General features: G+C 44.9%; 2 protein-coding genes across 2 annotated transcripts; both read left to right on the top strand.

Annotated features, from left to right (window-relative positions):
- Positions 1 to 626: 626 nt before the first annotated feature.
- LOC135712548 (uncharacterized) lies at positions 627 to 6347 on the top strand. Its single transcript, XM_065235507.1, has one exon. It carries the CDS (start codon positions 627 to 629, stop codon positions 6345 to 6347), a length of 5721 nt encoding a protein of 1906 aa, XP_065091579.1.
- A 5286-nt stretch (positions 6348 to 11633) lies between these two features.
- Rbbp5 (retinoblastoma binding protein 5) lies at positions 11634 to 13735 on the top strand. Its single transcript, XM_065235489.1, has 6 exons — positions 11634 to 11780; positions 11862 to 12289; positions 12350 to 12531; positions 12594 to 12713; positions 12777 to 13417; positions 13486 to 13735. The coding sequence occupies exons 1-6, from the start codon at positions 11762 to 11764 to the stop codon at positions 13569 to 13571; spliced, it is 1476 nt and encodes a 491-aa protein (XP_065091561.1). The 5' UTR covers positions 11634 to 11761; the 3' UTR covers positions 13572 to 13735.
- Positions 13736 to 19198: the final 5463 nt, after the last annotated feature.

Genomic DNA, 19198 nt, shown 5'->3' on the forward strand with positions numbered 1-19198 from the left:
TCAGGACGGTCGAGCTGTCAAACGAAAACCCTGCACGACCTCGGATGACTACGGCGTTTTAGTGGAGTGATATTTGTATTTAATTAGTTGAATTTCCTATTAACCTTAAATCTATTTTTCCGTGGATTAAAGTTATATACATATTGCTAACCATAAAAGCACTAAATTGTAAGTTACTTGTCCTAAATCTACCATTTCTGTTCTAATTAATCCTATTAATTGTAGCTTTGAAGCTGATAAAAATATAGCTCTCGAAAATTAGTGCAAGGGGGTTTTATTACGGCAACAATTCTTCAAAGAATTTACCTTGAACGATGCCGAACCCCCCGGATCCTCCACGTATGCCTGCAGATAAAGAGGTTAGTTGTGTGGCGTGCAGCAAGTCCGATTTGCCGGCCAACTTCGTGCAATGCGACACCTGTGATTGCTGGTGGCATTTCGCATGTGCCGACGTCGATTCATCGATTAGCGAACGGGCATGGATATGCACCAAGTGCGAAGCTGCCCCCAGCGTGTCGGCAAGAAGCAGCAAATCCAACAAAAGCGGATCGACTGTCGCTCACGAGCTCGAACGACTGAAGTGACAGCAAGACCTCGAGCGGCAACAGGCGGATTTGAAGCTGCAGATGAAATTTTTAAAGCAGCAACAAAAACTGCTGGATAAGGCCAGAGCGGCCGAGGAGACCCGGAGTCAGAAGAGCCAAGTAAGTAGTCAGGCACATAATCGGCGAGTGCGTCGATGGGTAGAGGAGTCGTCCCGTGACGGTACGGAAGAAGGCGCGGTGGGCGGAAATCCAGCACCAGCTGCCTCGCCAATCGATCACGGCGTTCAACCACAAGGCTCCAACACCGGTGACCCGAATCAAACCCAGGGGAGAGCGAAATCTCGCGATCGGTCGCAGTCGCGTAACGAAGTGGCTGAATTGCGAGCACAGTTGGAGCAATGCATGAAGCGGATGGAAGAAGCTTTCCGTCAGCAGCCAGCGAACACGGTACCGCAAGCGCCACCGCTGTGGGTACCCGAACCGGGAAGGATGACACGTGATGAACACCGGGATACAGGTGCTATTCCTAAAACGTATCCTAACCCGGAACAAGCAGGTAAGCGTCAGGCCCCTCTTCACGCTCAAAATAAAGGCAATCCTGGTTTATTTGACATAAGTCCTCCCACAACCAACCAAAACAACCACCCATTTCCTCAGTTTGTGCCACCGCAAAGTACAAACCCACTCTCAAACATTAACGATCGCCTTCCTTACATGAATGGGTCCAACCGTCAAGTTTTCCCCCTACGAAATCCCCCTAGAAATCCCCCCGTGAATGTGCAATTGGGTCCCACGTCGCAGCAGCTTGTAGCCCGTCAGTCCTTAGCTAGGGATCTTCCTACGTTCACCGGGGACCCAGCCGAATGGCCTATATTTATCTCCAGCTACAACTACACGACCGAAGCTTGCGGCTATACGGATGGCGAAAACATGATCCGGCTACAACGTTGCCTGAAGGGCAGTGCGCTCGAGAGTGTCAGGAGCAGACTTGTGATACCTTCCACCGTTCCACAGGTCATCGAGGCACTGCAGATGCGCTACGGACGTCCGGAACTCCTGATCAACGCTCTGCTCCAGAAAGTTCGATCGATTCCAGCACCAAGATCGGATCGATTAGAGGGGCTCATCCATTATGGGACCGCTATACAGGCACTGTGCGATCACATCGAGGCGGCGAACGAACTCAGTCACCTGTCTAATCCTACACTTCTGCAGGAACTGGTAGCTAAACTGCCAGCGGACCAGAAGATGATGTGGGCTGGGTATAGACGATGTTTTGCGGGCATCGTAGACCTGAGAACGTTCTGTGCTTACATGCAGCAAGTCGTCGAGGATGCTACGAGTGTACTTTCGTTCGAGTCGGACGGGAACAGATGTCACGGAAGAGAGCAGGGAAAGGAAAAAGCAAAGCAGAAGGGATTCGTCAACCAACACGCGTCCACCGTCGAAGGGTCGTCGGAAGCAGCTGTACAGAAGCCGGCTGACAAGATCGAATGCGTGAACTGTAGTAAATTTGGACATCGTATTCGAGATTGTGGGGAGTTCAAAGCTCTCAGTATCGACAATCGTTGGCGGAAAATTCGTTCGTTGGGCGTCTGCCAAAACTGCCTGTTTAGGCATGGCAGGCGGTCATGCCGAGTCATTACACGCTGCGGCATCGACGGGTGTCAGTATAGGCACCATCCTCTCCTACATTCAACGCAAAGGTCATCGAGTGCTGTCACGCAGGTAGCGGATAATCATACTCATCGTCTGCTTACTTCGAGTGTTCTCTTCAGGATAGTTCCCGTGACTCTCTATGGGAATAGCGGCCAGGTAAATACCTTTGCCTTTCTAGATGAAGGGTCCTCATTGACGTTGATCGAAGGGGAGCTAGTGAACCAGCTTGGGATAACCGGAAGACCACAACCTCTCTGCCTGCGATGGACGGCAAACACCTCCCGTACGGAGAAATCTTCACAGAGTGTTTCCATTTCGATCTCTGGTGAAGGTAAGGAACGGAAGTTCACTATCGTTGGAGCGCGAACGGTCGAATGCTTGAATCTACCGACACAAAGCTTCCATTTGGAGAATGCAGCGGAGCGCTTCAAACATTTGAAGCATCTACCATTGAAGAGCTACCAGGATGCTACTCCTAGGATTCTGATAGGGCTCGATAATCTGCGGTTGGCCCTACCACTGAAGGTCAGAGAAGGAGATGGATCCGGACCTGTTGCAGCCAAAACCAGGCTTGGCTGGTGCGTTTACGGCCAGCAGCAGCAGCTGGAGCAGGAATCGTACAGTTTTCACGTGTGCGAGTGTACGAAAAACGAAGAGCTCCATGAAACGGTAAAGCAATTCTTCGCCGTAGACGAAGTAGGAGCGGCCAACCCCATTCTCTCGGCCGAGGATCAACGAGCGCAGGAGCTACTGGAGCAAACGACCCGGCGAGTTGGAGACAAATACGAAACCGGACTGCTGTGGCGGAAGGATCACGTCGAGTTACCGGAAAGCTATCCTATGGCGCTGAGCCGAATGAAATGTTTGGAGCGTCGTATGGAGCGAGATTCAACACTGAAACAGAAAATACAGCAGCAAGTTCGGGATTACGTGATCAAGGGCTACGCACACGTTGCGTCGGATGCAGAACTGGAGAGAGCTGACCCAAGAAGGGTGTGGTACCTTCCGTTGGGAGCAGTAACGAACCCGAAGAAGCCCGAAAAGGTGCGCATTATCTGGGACGCTGCTGCCAAGGTGGACGGGTTGTCGTTGAACAGCCATCTGTTGAAGGGACCCGACCAGTTGACCTTTCTTCCTGCTGTTCTATTCCGCTTCCGGCAGTTCCACATTGCGGTTAGCGCAGACATCGCAGAGATGTTCCATCAGATTTTGATGATAGCACGCGATAAGCAGTCATTAAGATTCCTATTTCGCTTCGATCCCACACTGCCTCCCATAGTCTACGTTATGGACGTAGCTACATTCGGAGCAACCTGCTCACCGGCTTCAGCGCAGTTCGTAAAGAACTTAAACGCCAAGGAGCACTCGCAGCAGTATCCTCGTGCTGCTCAACGGATAGTAGACAACCACTACGTTGACGACTATCTCGACAGCTTCGGGGATGTAGAAGAAGCCAAGCAGATTGCTGCAGAAGTGCGCTTAGTTCATCGCAACGGTGGCTTCGTTCTGAGGAACTGGAATGCCAACAGCGATGCAGTGCTGGAGTTCCTGGGAGAGCCAGGGATCGATAGAAACAAGAATATCAACCTGGTTGACAAGGAGCACACTGAGAGGGTTCTCGGAATGCTGTGGATGCCCGCAACCGACGAACTATGCTTCTCAACGCAGATGAACGAGGAAGTGCGCACGCTTATCGAGACTTCCACTCGGCCTACAAAACGGCAAGTACTGCGCTGTGTGATGACGTTGTTCGACCCGCTAGGATTACTGGCGACGTTCCTCATTCACGGAAAGGTTCTAATTCAGGAGCTATGGCGGACCGGAATCAACTGGGATGAGAATATCAAGGACGCTGAGCTGAATCGCTGGCGGGAATGGGTGCAAATGATCCAGTTTATTTCAACGGTTCGTATCCCGAGATGCTACTTCGAAGCAGCGACGAGTTCCACCTATGAGAATGCACAGCTGCACGTTTTCGTTGACGCAAGCCCTGCGGCGTATTGCTGCGTCGTGTATCTACGCGTGATGGATTCTGAGGGTAACGGACAGTGTTCTTTAGTGGCAGCAAAGGCGAAGGTGGCTCCTCTGAAGCCAATGTCCATTCCCAGGCTTGAGCTACAAGGGTGCGTACTTGGAACACGGATGTTGAAATTTGTTCAGGAAAACCACACCATCCCGATCACGAAGCGCTATCTGTGGACGGACAACACTACGGCGCTTTCTTGGATCAGGTCGGATCCACGCAACTACCGCCCCTTCGTTGCCCACAGAGTAGGAGAAATTCTGGAGACTACCAGCGTAGATGAATGGAGATACGTTCCATCGTTGTCCAACCCGGCTGACGAGGGGACTAAGTGGGGCAAAGGACCGTATTTCAGCACCGATAGCCGCTGGTTTGCTGGACCACAGTTCCTGAGGTACCCGGAAGACGACTGGCCAACTCCACCAGAGTTATCTTCCATCGAGACTGAGGAGATACGTCCTTCTGTTCTTTTCCACTTTCCGTATGAGCCAGTCATTCAGTTTGAAAGGTTCCCGAAGTGGGAGAGGCTACATCGCACGGTAGCTTATGTGCTACGTTTCATGAACAACATCAACGGAAAGCGGCGCAAAATGTGTGGCGAATTGCAACAAGAGGAGCTCCAGGCAGCGGAAGCGGTGATCATGAAGCAGGTGCAGTGGCAAGTGTTTCCGGACGAGATGACAATTCTCACGAAGAACAAGTCTGCTGCGGAAGGTGAAGCACAACCGATCCCGAAAAGCAGTTCGCTGTATCAACTAGTACCGGCGTTGGACGAAGACGGAGTAATGCGACAGAGCGGACGCATCGGAGCAGCAAAACATGCATCGTACAATCTGCGGCATCCAGTGATTCTTCCCCGGAAGAGTGAAGTGACTACGCTCGTGGTGGATGAGTACCACCGGAAGTATAAACATGCCAACCCGGAAACTGTAGTCAATGAAATCCGTCAGCATTTTGAAATCCCTCGATTGCGAACAGTGGTGCGAAGGTGCAGCCGTGAGTGTAGGTACTGCATACTTCGCCGAGCGCGGCCGTACATCCCTCCGATGGCTCCACTTCCAGCGGCCCGTCTTGCAGCCTGCAGCCGTCCATTTAGTTTCGTCGGATTGGATTATTTCGGTCCGTTGTTGGTGAAGCAAGGAAGAGCGAGCGTGAAGAGGTGGATCGCACTTTTCACTTGTCTCACCGTGCGCGCGGTCCATCTGGAAGTTGTGCACAGCCTGACGACTTCATCATGCGTTTCCGCCGTCCGAAGGTTCATCGGCCGTCGCGGAGCACCAGTAGAATTCTACAGCGATAACGGGACCAATTTTCAAGGCGCCGAACGACTTCTGCGGGAACAAATTGAGCAGGGACTATCCGCCACCTTCACCATCTCGAAGTGCAAATGGCTCTTCATTCCGCCAGGTGCTCCACACATGGGCGGTGCCTGGGAAAGGATGGTCCAGTCAGTGAAAGCCGCGATGGGTGAAGCTTACGGGGATGGGAAACTTGACGAGGAAGGACTTGGGACTTTGGTTGTGGAGGCTGAGAGCGTAGTCAATGCTAGGCCTTTGACGTATCTGCCGTTAGACTCGGAGGAATCTGAGGCACTAACACCGAACCATTTCTTGCTCGGGAGTTCGAGCGGTATCAAGGAACCGGGCCGGGACATTCGCTACCAGCAGCGGAACCTTCAGAAGACGTGGGTAGAGATACAACAGCAACTGGACATCTTCTGGAAACGGTGGCTTAAAGAATATCTGCCAGTTATTCGCCGGCAACCGAAGTGGTTCGAAGAAGCTGCGAGAGAGATCAAGGATGGTGACTTGGTTCTCATTACCGATGACGGCAGACGAAGCGAGTGGACCAGAGGACGTGTGGAGCAAGCTATTAGAGGACCTGATGGAAGAGTGCGTCAAGCTATCGTGCGGACTAAGGGAGGTAGTGTACGAAGACCGGTTACCAAGATCGCCTTGCTGGATGTTGGAGAAACCCGTGCAGTCTTGGCCGATGGCAAGATGCACCCGGCGGAGGATGTTGCCGCAAGTCTACCAATTTACCACAGGGGTGGTGAATCTGGTAACCCGGTCGCTGAAGGCGACGCGTCCAACAGAAACGTCACCCGCTGTCACCGATGATCAACCGAGCTCAGGACGGTCGAGCTGTCAAACGAAAACCCTGCACGACCTCGGATGACTACGGCGTTTTAGTGGAGTGATATTTGTATTTAATTAGTTGAATTTCCTATTAACCTTAAATCTATTTTTCCGTGGATTAAAGTTATATACATATTGCTAACCATAAAAGCACTAAATTGTAAGTTACTTGTCCTAAATCTACCATTTCTGTTCTAATTAATCCTATTAATTGTAGCTTTGAAGCTGATAAAAATATAGCTCTCGAAAATTAGTGCAAGGGGGTTTTATTACGGCAACAATGTCCGTCGAATCGCGAAAATTTGGTCCGTGGTTGTGCAAAGCCATTCTAGAAACTAACGAAAATCCTTAAAAATAAGCCAAGATCCATTCCACCACTGACCCCACTGGATCGTTCAAGCGACCCTGTGGTTCATCTGATAACTCCTGAAGAGAAGGCTACCGCGATAGGTCAACACTTCGTCAGCTCCCATAATCTCGGACAAAACATCGTCAGCCCTCACGAACCTGAGGTTGCTGAAAATGCAACCAATCTTCATCAGATTCTTAACATTTTTCCAAAGGAATCTGAGATTACGGCTGACATCTAAAAACAACGGTTTCGACAACATCCTGAATCTGGAACTCAAACATTTGAGTTCCAGATTCTACAACCATCTGGCACTGATTTTTAATCTGTACCTCAGACTTAGCTACTTCCCCTCGTGATGGAAGTCAGCTAAAGTCATACCCATCCGGAAACCTGGGAAGGATCTGTCCTCTCCTTCAAGTTATCGACCAATCAGCTTTCTCTCAGGGTTATCAAAACTGTTCTAAAGAGCAGTCTACCGGCGGCTCCTAACATCTGCCGAAGAAAACAACTTGATACTCGAGGAAAAGTTTGGCTTTCGGAAAGGCCGTTCGACCGTCCACCACTCGAGTAACAAACATTCTCAGATGGAACAAGTCTGTTTCGAAAACATCTGCCATGGCGTTGTTGGACGTTGAAAAAGCGTTCGACAATGTCTGGCATGATGGCCTGGTGTTCAAATTACAGCACTACGTTCTTCCAATCTTCATAGTGAAGATTATTAACAACTATCTATCGAACAGGACGTTCCGAGTCTCACTGAGAGACATCACATCGGATGCTTTCAACATCGGTGCTAGGGTTCCACAAGGAAGCATCCTTGGCCCCTATCTATTCAACCTGTTCACTAGAGTGATGCAAAATTTGAAATTTTCGCTCCACAATACTTAAATGATTCCAAATCGGATCCTGACTAACCTCTCAAAATTTGAACACATTTGGTGAGAAACTGAGATGGCACAAACCATTTGAAGTTTGTATGGGAATTACTATGGTAAAACCAAGATTTTTGTTCATGTCTATCTAATAATTCACCATATCGGTCTGCTTCCAAAGCTTTAAACTGTACTTATAGGAAATTTTCCCAGCTACAACTTTGCTCAAGACCACTTTTTGATTAAATGCAAGGATCGAAAGTTATCAATGGTTCAATGCGCTGATGTCTTATGATCATGCTCAATCAACTGCTCAGCAGGCAACATTGGTGTTTCTGGGCCTTGAATAGGACACAAAAATCATGGCTATAGTAGCCATAGTAGTCACACCGCAAAATACAGTGTTGCCTACAGAGCAGCTGCATTATCATGTCATAAGTTTACCAATCTCTTAAATAATTAATAACTTTTTCCTGTCTCGTTTTACATAGAAACGATTTTTAGCAAAATTGTAGCTGAGAAAATTTTATATAAGAATGGCTATCAAACTTTTTCGCAGCTCAATATGGAAAAAGGCTAGAAGGCAATGAACAAAAATTTGAGATTTCCCATAGTAATTTACATGTAAACTTCAAATGGCTTGTGCGAAGTCTGTTTCTAACCAAATGAGTTGTAACTTTGGGAGGCTTATCAGGACCCGATTTGAAACCATTTAAGCACTGTAAAGCGAAAAAGTCAAATTTTGCATCAGTCTACTGTTCACCTTCGATATGCTGACTTTCCCTGATGGTGGATCGTTGTCTCTGTTCGCAGATGACACATCCATCGTCTAAAAGGGTAGGGTCATCGGAGCTCTGACTGCCAAACTTCAGAGAGGCCTGTACGTCCTGTCTGAATATTTCAACAGCTGGAAGATCCGTATCAACGCGGCAAAGACCCAGGTCATTATCTTTCCACACTCTAAATCTCCCAGACTTGTTTCGTCGGAGAATAGCAAGATCTGCCTGAACGACACAGTGGTGAAATGGTCCAAAGAGGTCGTGTACCTCGGGTTAACACTAGACAGCAAGCTTCTTTTCAGGGAGCACGTTGACAAAACCAAGTGCAACATATTGATATGATCGTTGTATCCACTTATCAACAAGAAGTCAACCCTGTCCCTGAAAAAATAAGCTAGCTGTCTACAAACAAATTATCCTTCCTGTAATCGAGTACGGTGTCCTGTGCCAGTCCAAATTCGAAAGAAGTTCCCCGATACTATCGTGGTCAGCATTTCGGAAATCGTAGGAGACCTCCAGCGTGGGGGGGTGGAATGACCTCAGGAATTTGGTTGCCTTCAAGTGCAGTAACTAAAGGAGGATGGTGTGGAACAGTCTTTATCAACGGAGGAACAGCCATAGACAAATGCGGAGCAGTATCCTGAGTGGTGACGAAGCAAAGGTCTAAGCTAAGGTCTAAGCTACGATTGTTCTCATTAACCACGTGGTTGTGTTGCTTCAGAGTGGCGATACTGTAATGATCCAAAAGACTTACAGCTCCAGAGTGAAATGTAGAACGGTCGTGGTCCGGATACACACACTTAGATTTTTTGCCGAGATGGGCACCACCGAGCATTTATTTTACTGGCAAGTTTTTCACTGAGATCCGGCAAATTTTCGCTCCACAGTGCTCAAACGGTTTCAAATCAGGTCTTGATTAGCCTCCCAAAATTTAAACTCATTTGGTAAGAAACTGACTTGGCACAAACTATTCGAAGCTTATATGGAAATTACTATGGGAAAACCAAACTTTTTGTTCATTGTCTTCTACCCATTTTCCATATTGCTTTTTCGAAAATTTCTATAACTATTATTACGGGAAATTTTCTAAGCTACAACTTTACGGAATCCCGTTTTTCAGCCAAAGATCAAATTAAATTGTTATTAATTGTTTAAGAGATTGATAATTTTATGGCTTGATCAAACAACTGTTCTGTGGGCAACACTGTATCCTGCAGTGTGACATATAGAGATTGCTAAAGTATGATTGTGTAAGTGATTTGTATTCATCGGGAAATTCCGCTATGAAGTTTTTTTTCCCGATGAAAACATTTTGCGTATACGTATACGTGACGCACACTACGTACGACAAACGTCAGCAATCTCTATAGCGAATTCGTTTATTGTTCAGTTCCAACCTGGATCGGGTATCAAGATTGGGTCTGCTTGTTTTCTGACAAACGTCAGTTTGCTCGTTTGTTTTCAAAACCTAGCTCAGGTTGAGGTTCACACTGACAAAAAGTTCGGTTTCGCACTGGGTTGGAACTGGTGTTAACTCCGATAATAAACGAATTCGCTAATAGTAACTGTGTTCTATTCTTCGCACCAGAAACACCAATGTTGCCTGCTGAACAGTTGATTGAGCATAATCATAAGACATCAGTGACTTGAATCATTAATAACTTTTGTTCCTTACATTTTTGAACAAAATTGTAGCTGAGAAAATTTGCTAAAATCACTGCTATCATTTTTAAACACATAGTGATGTGGTGAATATTGTTAGATAGATATGAACAAAAACATAAGTTTTCCCATAGTAATTCCCATATAAATTTGACATGGTTTGTGCCAAGTCAGTTTCTTACTAAAGTGGTTCAAATGTTTGGAGGCTAAGCAGGACCCGATTTGGAATTAAACGGTTCCAACTATGGAGCGAAAATTTCCAATTTTGCATCAGTCTAGTGTCCATCTCGGCAGAAAAAATCCAAGTGTGTAGGAATCCACCGTAAGATGATCGCCAAGAAATTGCCGGTAGATTGAAGTCGCCAATGATTATCATCTCGTCAGCAGCTGTAGCGATCTCCATTATAGCTCGAATAGACTGAATGTGGGATTCAATTAGCGTAGAGTCGCGAGTTCGATCCGGAGGAAAGTAAACTACACACAAAAACAAAGTGCGGTCAGCGAGCTTAATGGCAATCCAAACTTGTTCCACACAATTCCATGTATCATTTTCGAAAACTTTTGCCTTCAATCCAGAGCCAACCGCTATGAGAATGCATCCACTAGTTTTGCGGCTGTTGTGCGGATTCCGATCGCATCGAAAAACCTCGTATTCGGAACCAAACACTTGATTTGACAATGTTCGAGTATCGAGCCAAGTCTCAGTGAGAGCGATGACGTCGAAGCAACGATCCGAAACCGCTAAGCGATAATCATCGATGTTGAAAATTCATTCTTCTTCTTGTTCGCATTTCAAGCTTATTGCTTAGCGCATATTAGCTTATTGCGTGCTCTCAACTTAGTGTTCTAAATGCACTTCCACAGTTATCAATTGAGAGCTTTCGATGCCAATACCAATGCATGAATTTGTATATTGTGTGGCAAGCACAATGATACCCAATGATACTCTATATCCCCAGGGAAGTCGAGAAAATTTCCAACCCGAAAGATTCCCTCGACCGGACCGGGAATCGAACCCGCCCCCTCCTGCTTGGTAATACCGTGCCTTTGCTGACTAGGCTATGAGACCTGTTGGAATTCATCCCATTATCAAAATATTGAACAATAAAAAACAATTAAATAAAGGTGAACCAGCCTTTAGGCTAAAAACCTCTTAAATAAAGAAAAAAAAACAATTAAATTTATTGTAATAAGATCAAAATAGAGAAAAAATAGATTTTTTTTATGGTTACGGTAACTAACAACCCCCCTTTTCTATAGTAGCAGTCTCGTTTACAATTGATTCTTTTGTGCATAACAATAAGTTCTAATGTTTTTGTATTGTTTTTGACTATAAGATTTATTGATGCTACAATAAATGTTATTGCACTGTAACAATAGGTTATAATGTTTTTGTATTCGGGTATGTTTATCCGGGAACGACGATGCAAAACTGGATAGTATCTATAATTTTATGATATCAAAATTCCCCCATTAATGTGTTTTCGCCAAAAACCGTGTATCATAACGTTTTATTTTATAGCACATTTTTTATAGTTCGTTTCTTTCTAGACTACTCTATCCGAATCCCCTCGATTAAGATTGACAGCTCGGCGGCGGCACGCTCATTCGCTTCTTCAGTGTTGTTTGTGTTTACATTGCATCGCTCGGATGGCTTCATTTTATTCGTGACGATTGTTCAGATATTTGCAATTTTCTCACACAATACATCGCAGATTCTCATAAAACGCAATGAATCTTCAGCTACTTGGTATGTTTTTCGCGTCATATGTAAAGATTTACTAGTAAACTCGATATATTTGGCAAACTAATGATTTACATATTTCGGTAGAATCCTTCGGTCAGAACTACCCGGAAGAATTCGACGGCTCGCTGGATTGCATCTCCTTGGCGGTAACCTGTGCCTTCAACAAGTATGGAACCCTTCTGGCGGTCGGTTGCAATGACGGTCGGATCGTTGTATGGGATTTCCTGACGAGGGGAATCGCCAAGATAATTTCCGCCCACGTACACCCGGTGTGCAGTTTGTGTTGGTCCCGCAATGGGCACAAACTGCTGTCGGCTTCGACGGACAACAATGTCTGCATTTGGGACGTGATGAGTGGCGACTGCGAACACAAGTACCGATTTCCTTCGCCAATTTTGAAGGTTCAGTTCCATCCGAGAAACGATAATAAATTTTTGGTTTGTCCAATGCGGTATGCGGCAGTTCTGGTGGACATTGGAGGGAAGCACCAATGCTTACCATTGGATAATGACGTAAGATGCTTCTATTGTGCTTGAAGGATTTTGGCTCTGAAAATGGTTTTTATGTTGCAGGGAGATCTTAACATTGTTGCCTCATTTGATAGGCGAGGAATATACATTTATTCTGGCAACGCTAAAGGCAAAATCCTCGTGTTGAATTCGAATACGTTGGACATTATGGCTAGCTTCAAAATTGCAGTTGGAACCTCCAGCGCAACAGCAGTTAAAAGCATAGAGTTTGCCAGAAGAGGAGAGTATGTAACCTACGGATTCGTGTTGGGAAGATATATTTCAAATTTTACATCGCAATTTTCAGAGCATTTCTCGTCAATACATCAGATCGAGTAATTCGGGTCTACGATTCGAAGGAAGTCGTTGCCTGCGGTAAAGATGGCGAACCGGAACCCATTCAGAAGCTACAGGATTTGGTAAATAAGTAAGTTATTCAAGCATTTGATGTTGGCGCGCTTTTGTGATGCAAGGTCTAAATGTTTTCTAGAACTACCTGGAAAAAGTGCTGCTTCTCAGGAGACGGCGAATACATCTGTGCTGGAAGTGCGCGGCAACACGCACTGTACGTGTGGGAGAAATCGATTGGTAATCTCGTGAAAATCCTACACGGAACCAAGGGTGAACTGCTACTGGATGTCGTTTGGCATCCGGTTCGACCGATCATAGCCAGTATTAGTTCCGGGTTGGTTTCGATATGGGCTCAGAATCAGGTGGAAAACTGGTCCGCTTTTGCACCAGATTTCAAAGAACTCGACGAAAACGTAGACTACGAAGAACGGGAATCGGAATTCGACATTACCGACGAGGATAAATCGGTGGATCTGGCTGCTGAATCGAAACAGGATGAAGAAGTGGAAGTGGATGTGGTTTCCGCTGAACCGATAGCTGCTTTTTGCTCGTCAGATGAAGAATGTGAAGACGAGCTTGCGTTGCAATTTCTCCCCATCGCTCCAGAAGTGGAAGATCCGGAAGATGGTTGGGGTTCGCAGGACAATTCCGACCCGTTGGGATCGGGCTACAACAACAACTCGGGACACGATTCGATGTCGATGAAGGAGAACGAACCGGCTTCCAAGAAGCGGAAAACGAACTCCTTTGACATTGCTTTGGACAATGCGCCAATTGAAGGTAATCCAGGTTCGGACAATTATAAGCAATGATGATTGTTAATGCCTTGAAATTCCAACTATTTTCAGATGTACATCCCTTGCTACAGAACAAAGCCAACAAAGACAAAGTAACGGCAGCAAGTAAAAAAGCCGCTGGTCGACCTCGGAAGTGAGCGACACTTTTTTTTTTTAGATATGTAATACAAAATTATTTAAGGTAAGCAGTTGCATACAACTCAAATCCACAACCTACTTTTAAGTGTGTCCTGGAAGTAAAACAGCAGCAACATTTCGAATAAGCGTGTTTCAATCACTTCTCGCAAGGACTAGCAGAGGAATCATTCCCCCTTATTCTGCGAGTCACGTGACTCTCTCTCACCGGTGAGGTGACAATTGTCACCTCGTGTGAGGTGACTCTCCATGCAAATCAAATGGAGAGTCACCTCACACGACGTGACTATTGTCACCTCACCGGTGAGAGAGAGAGTCACGTGACTCGCAGAATAGGGGGGATTATTTACCAAAGCAGGTGCGGCCGTTTCGAAATGTTGGTGCTGAAATAGGTATCTCGCTGCTCTACTAGATAAGTACCTACCTATTGTATTGATTGTAAATATACATTTTCATTGTGCAGTAATTAAATAGGTAAAATTACTAGCGATGACCTTGCACGGCGTCCCAAAAGCCTACTCAGTTGAGGTGCTTAGGCTTTAGACCTGCAGTTCGCAGTTCGCAGTTTGACAGCGTTTTTCACAGTTCGACATCATTGTTAGTTTCGCAATTTGAAATGTTGATCCGAATATATCGTATTGAGGGTTTTGAGAAATTTGTGTTTGAACATTCTACCATTTCGTTACGAGATTAGTATTCCAACCACCAACCCCTCCCCATGGACATGGAGGTTGACGGTACTGAAGCAAAGGGTTATGTTTAATTTCTTTATATTTGCAACGATGATGATTTCCCATAGTGACACATATCACCTTCTTAATGCTTCAGTATACCTCAAACGATTAATTCTTGGTTGTTAATAGAACTTCCTTGATGCAATCGGCTGCCTCATGCAGACTGAGCAATTCTGATTATAGTATCAGATTTGTTCTGTATACAGAGGAACTGGGAGGGCTTCTTAGAAACTTCTCACCAATAAAGTAATGACCTTCTAGTAAATTTTGCATATCATTTTATTAATATTTTATATTATTTTTGTTACAGTCAATTAGCATTAGCATACAATACAAGAGATTTAATATTACTTGCTCGGTTTTGCGTAAAATAATCAATATGTATTTTGCTTGTAATTACCTTTGATTTTTTTTTTTGTTATTTCAAAATTTTCCTAGTTTGGTTAGAAGTTTCGAAGCTAACACATGTCCACAGGCCTAATAGAAAGATAGACAGACAAAGCGTATCATGAAGAATAGTTGCATGCAGGGTTGCTTCCACTCACTTTCTATAGATGAGTGATTTTCGTAGTTTTGAATTCGTTAGATGTTGTAATGGAGGTTTGTGTTGTTGGATGCGGGAGGAGATTGGAGGGCGGGTGTTTGACGCATAGAGCCTGTCAATTTCGCTTTCAGAGTGTCGCAGTCAGCGGTTTTATGATTCGTGAGCGCTCGCGATTCGTAGAATCGTTGATTGTGACTGCCAGTGGATTTGGCGGGTTTTGTGTGTCGGACGCTTGCTTTTTGGCCTTTTCTTGTGTCTAACATGTGCAGAGTATCATTATAGCGTCTAATGGTTTTGAGATTCCTGGTTGCGTGAAATATACTTGTGAGAATATCTTTTTGAGATTTTAGTAGTCACGTTTTGTTTGTAGTTTATATGTTATTTCTTTCATGTAATTATCGTAAATAATAGTTATTCAATAATAGATAATTCATCCATATATTCAATAATAAATTTACGAATGACTATAATTTGGATACCTAACAATTGGACAGAATCACTAGCATGAATAGGTTGTGTTCGCCTTCGAAAATATCGATTCGTTTTTTCAGGGTTGTAGTTTTGGTTTTCATCAGTGGCCCGGCTCTGATTGTGAACGATTTAGGTAGTATTTTTAGGTAACTATTTAGCTTTTAGCACAACTTTGCTACTACGAATCCACAAAAGACATTAAATTGGAGGCGGATTCTGGTACGGAATTACAGGCTGCTATTCTGAGCAACTTATCTTCATAAAATTAAAAATTACATTTAGGTATTAATTAGCAAATATGAATAGTAGTTAACTTTAACATAATTTTGATAAAACAATCATTTCATCCAGTTCACTTTAAAACAAACAAGTATGAAAGGAGATTGCTTAGAATAAAGATAAAAATAATAAGCGCAATATTAAACGACATTAAATTTGAATCTGATACGGTAGGCCATATATTTATATTATATATAACAGAGTCGATAGCCATTGCAAAGCAACCATCTCTACCTGCTTATTTTCCTAACTTTCACTATTATTGCTGTTACTCTGACTATCCCCTATGTCCAAAAGCTTTCCTTACTATCCGGTATCGTAAACAGGATTCATTTGACCCCTGTGGTTATTATTCTGTGATGCCAAATCTATACCTCTACCCTGGTTCAGTATGAACAGCGATTTTTCGCTGGTGACTTGGCCCTATGACCCCCTTCTGTGCTTGAAAATGAAATGAGATTAGTATTCCAACCACCAACCAAGTCAGAAGTAATAAACAGTAGCTCCTAACAACAACTAGTTTTACTTGTTAGCCTTGATTACGGATATAACAATTTGGCGACAGGGAAAGTTTGGAAACATCTCGAAGACCCTCAAGTATCTCGAAGCCTCAAGCAAGAAAATGTCCGATGTGGAACTCCGGAACGCCATCCTGCAGCTAACGAATCGCATCACGAGGCAGCAGCAGCCAATTGAAAATCCGATTATTGGCAGTGAGAAGATTATTGAGTCCTTGGCAAGCGATCTGTACAAGCTCAAACCGGACCAATTCAAAGCTCTCCGTTTTGTCTGTGGACTCAAAACGACTGATCTCGAAGCTGGAAGTCGACGAAACCGCAGTCAACGAATTGGGAGAAGCCGCCAGCAAGGAAACCCTGGAGAACCTCGTGGAAGAATCAAATTTGTATCTCGCAACCAGAATAATCCTCCTTCTAAGAAGATCCAAAAATTGCCGAAAACGCCATGTTGGAAGTGTGTCGACCAGCACTATGCTCGAGAATGATAGATGCAAATAAAAAAGACACAAGGAAGGGTACTATTCCAGCAACAATCTGGCGCCTTCGAATGGTGCAGCAGTAAAACTTCAACGGACAACCACCCACTCAACCGACGGAAGAATCTGCATTCACAGCTTCTGGTGGCAACCTCAACCTTCTCGCCGAGTTCCATACTGAGACCACCATCGGAAATGTTACCAAGCCTGGTCGCATTTTCATCTCGAGCAGCGCTGAACTCAAAGTTCTTGGAATCGAGACTATAAATCGGTTCTATTTGTGGTCTGTGTCGATAAGCAGCTTGGTTAACGTCGTTCACCATTGTTCCTATCAGTTCACCAATCAACTCTAGCAACAGTTTCCAGAGGTATTCCGAAGCACGCTGGGTAGCTACTATAAACCGAACTAGTTCATGTTGATCTTCGTGAAGCTCCGTCTATAATTTGGACTTCTACATCAACACATGTCAAGCAGCCTTCAGGTTCAATTAGCTAAACTTGGTGAGTTCGTTCCATTTTGTAATTTTTTATCTTTTCAAACCAGTAAGATCCACCACCGAACCCTAGTCGTGACAACTTCAAACTAGGGAATCAGGATTTTCCAGTAATCAAAGGATCACATTTTATTCCTTGTTATTTTTATGACTTTATAATAGTGACATGACTCGGGTAGTGACCACCGCGCCGTTATGCATTTCCATAAAAAATATTGTTTATGTTCATAGATTTCATATAATCCTTTTCCCTTTGTCCTTCTCCTTTTCCTTTTCCTCTTCTCTTTTCAGAAAGCGAGTAATGGCGCTATAGCCATAAGTCATAAAAGGCTAGGACGAGAGTTAGTGCTCATGCCCCAACCGTCAGAAGAAAATGGAGCATCACTCAGTTCACACCTAGCCCGTACTGTGTACGGACGAGTAATACTACGGCAGAGAAAAAAGTTCTGCTTTTTTTTTTACTTTTTCCGAACACCCGTCCGATGAGTTTTGCTACTCTTTTCCGAAAGGCACCAGCACACAACACAAACATGGCCAACCACCAACTATGCGTGATTGGCTTCAGTGTCATGCCAGCAAAACCCAAACCGTCCCGAGTGGACGATTTCATCGCGAAAGATGTTCAGCTTGATTGGAGCAAAGTGCGAGGATTGCAGCTCAACAACATCACATCGTACGTATTCATCAAGATGGATACAATAGAATTTGCAGAACAATTCGCTGAAGAGCACAATCTCAAGCACACGATGGGGGTACAAAGACATCACCTACCGTATTCCGTTCTTCATTGCCGAACGGAGCTGCATGATTTGCCGTTTGATATGCCAAACCATATTATCGCGGAACAGATGATGCAGTTTGGTGAGGTGTTATCGATAAAAGATGACTACTGGAGGAACCTTTTCCAAGGTTCCTAATGCAGTGAGAATAGTTCGAATGCGCATTTCTAAGCCCATTCCGTCGTATGTGACAATATCCGCAGATATCTCACATATGACCCTCGTCACACACAAAAACCAGATCCCCACTTGCCGTCACTGCAACCGAAGGGTGCACTACACTATGAAGTGCTCCGAATATGCAAAATCATTGCGTGAGGAAAAAAAACTGAATTCACCGGAGGCACCAATTGAAACTGGACATCCAACAACTGCAATAAGTATTTCGAGGGACATATCGCCAAGCGAACGTTTCGTTTCGATCGAGGACGAAATTCCAATGCCAGTCCTTACTCCAGCCAACACCGCTTTCCACACCACCGAAACTGCTGCTGAGACGTGCTCCGCTGTTGCTACTGCTGTTGTTGATAATTTCGTTGCTGCTGTTACTGCTCACTCCGCTACTGCTGTTGCTGCCTCCCCAACGGGACAGCGGTCATCTCAACTCGTCCAAGAAGTGATTGATGTGAGTGAGAAAATTCTCAAGTCACCTAACCGGAACCAGCGAGAGATATCCAATGAAAATCAACGCACCCGTAACCATCATTCGGAATCTGCATTTAAACGACCGGGATCACCCAAGACTACCGAAAGCAAGAGGCATTCCAGGCCAAAAAATCGTCATTAAAATGGATCTAAAAAGCTACAACATTTGTACCATCAATATAAACAATATTACAAACCCCACGAAACTCGCTGCTTTGCGAACATTTATACGATCAGCTGACCTTGACGAAATATTCCTGCAGGAGGTGGAAATATGCTGTTGGAGATGCCTGGATTTGACATGATTTTCAATGTGGATGAGCGACGAAGGGGAACTGGAATTGCAGTCAAGCAGCTGCTCCAATACCAATATGTGCATGGTAGTCTAGATTCCCGTTTGATCTCTCTCCAGATAGGGCAGGTCACCTTTGTGAATGTTTATGCTCCATCTGGTTCACAAAACAGAAGTAACCGCGAAAGCTTCTTTAATTCCATCGTGCCATTTTACTTGCAACGGAGGTGACTCTCAATATTTGGAGGTGACTTCAATTGCGTGGTGAACGAAAGGGATGCAATCGGCTCCGGTAACCAGAGTCCAACGTTCAATGAAACTCACCGATACGTGGACAAATCTGAATGGAACTCGAGTAGAATATTCATTACTGCGACACGATTCTGCGTCACGATTG

Source organism: Ochlerotatus camptorhynchus, unplaced genomic scaffold (assembly GCF_037179485.1).
Source record: "Ochlerotatus camptorhynchus isolate MF236.1 unplaced genomic scaffold, CSIRO-AGI_Acam_v1.1 ptg000491l, whole genome shotgun sequence".
NCBI lineage: Eukaryota > Metazoa > Arthropoda > Insecta > Diptera > Culicidae > Ochlerotatus > Ochlerotatus camptorhynchus.

Bases quoted from the DNA above. Each gene is read 5' to 3' on its own strand.
- LOC135712548 (XM_065235507.1), top strand. From the start codon at position 627: ATGAAATTTTTAAAGCAGCAACAAAAACTGCTGGATAAGGCCAGAGCG.
- Rbbp5 (XM_065235489.1), top strand. The intron at 12,714-12,776 runs GTAAGTTATTCA...AATGTTTTCTAG, and splicing joins CTACAGGATTTGGTAAATAA to AACTACCTGGAAAAAGTGCT. The intron at 13,418-13,485 runs GTAATCCAGGTT...AACTATTTTCAG, and splicing joins GGACAATGCGCCAATTGAAG to ATGTACATCCCTTGCTACAG.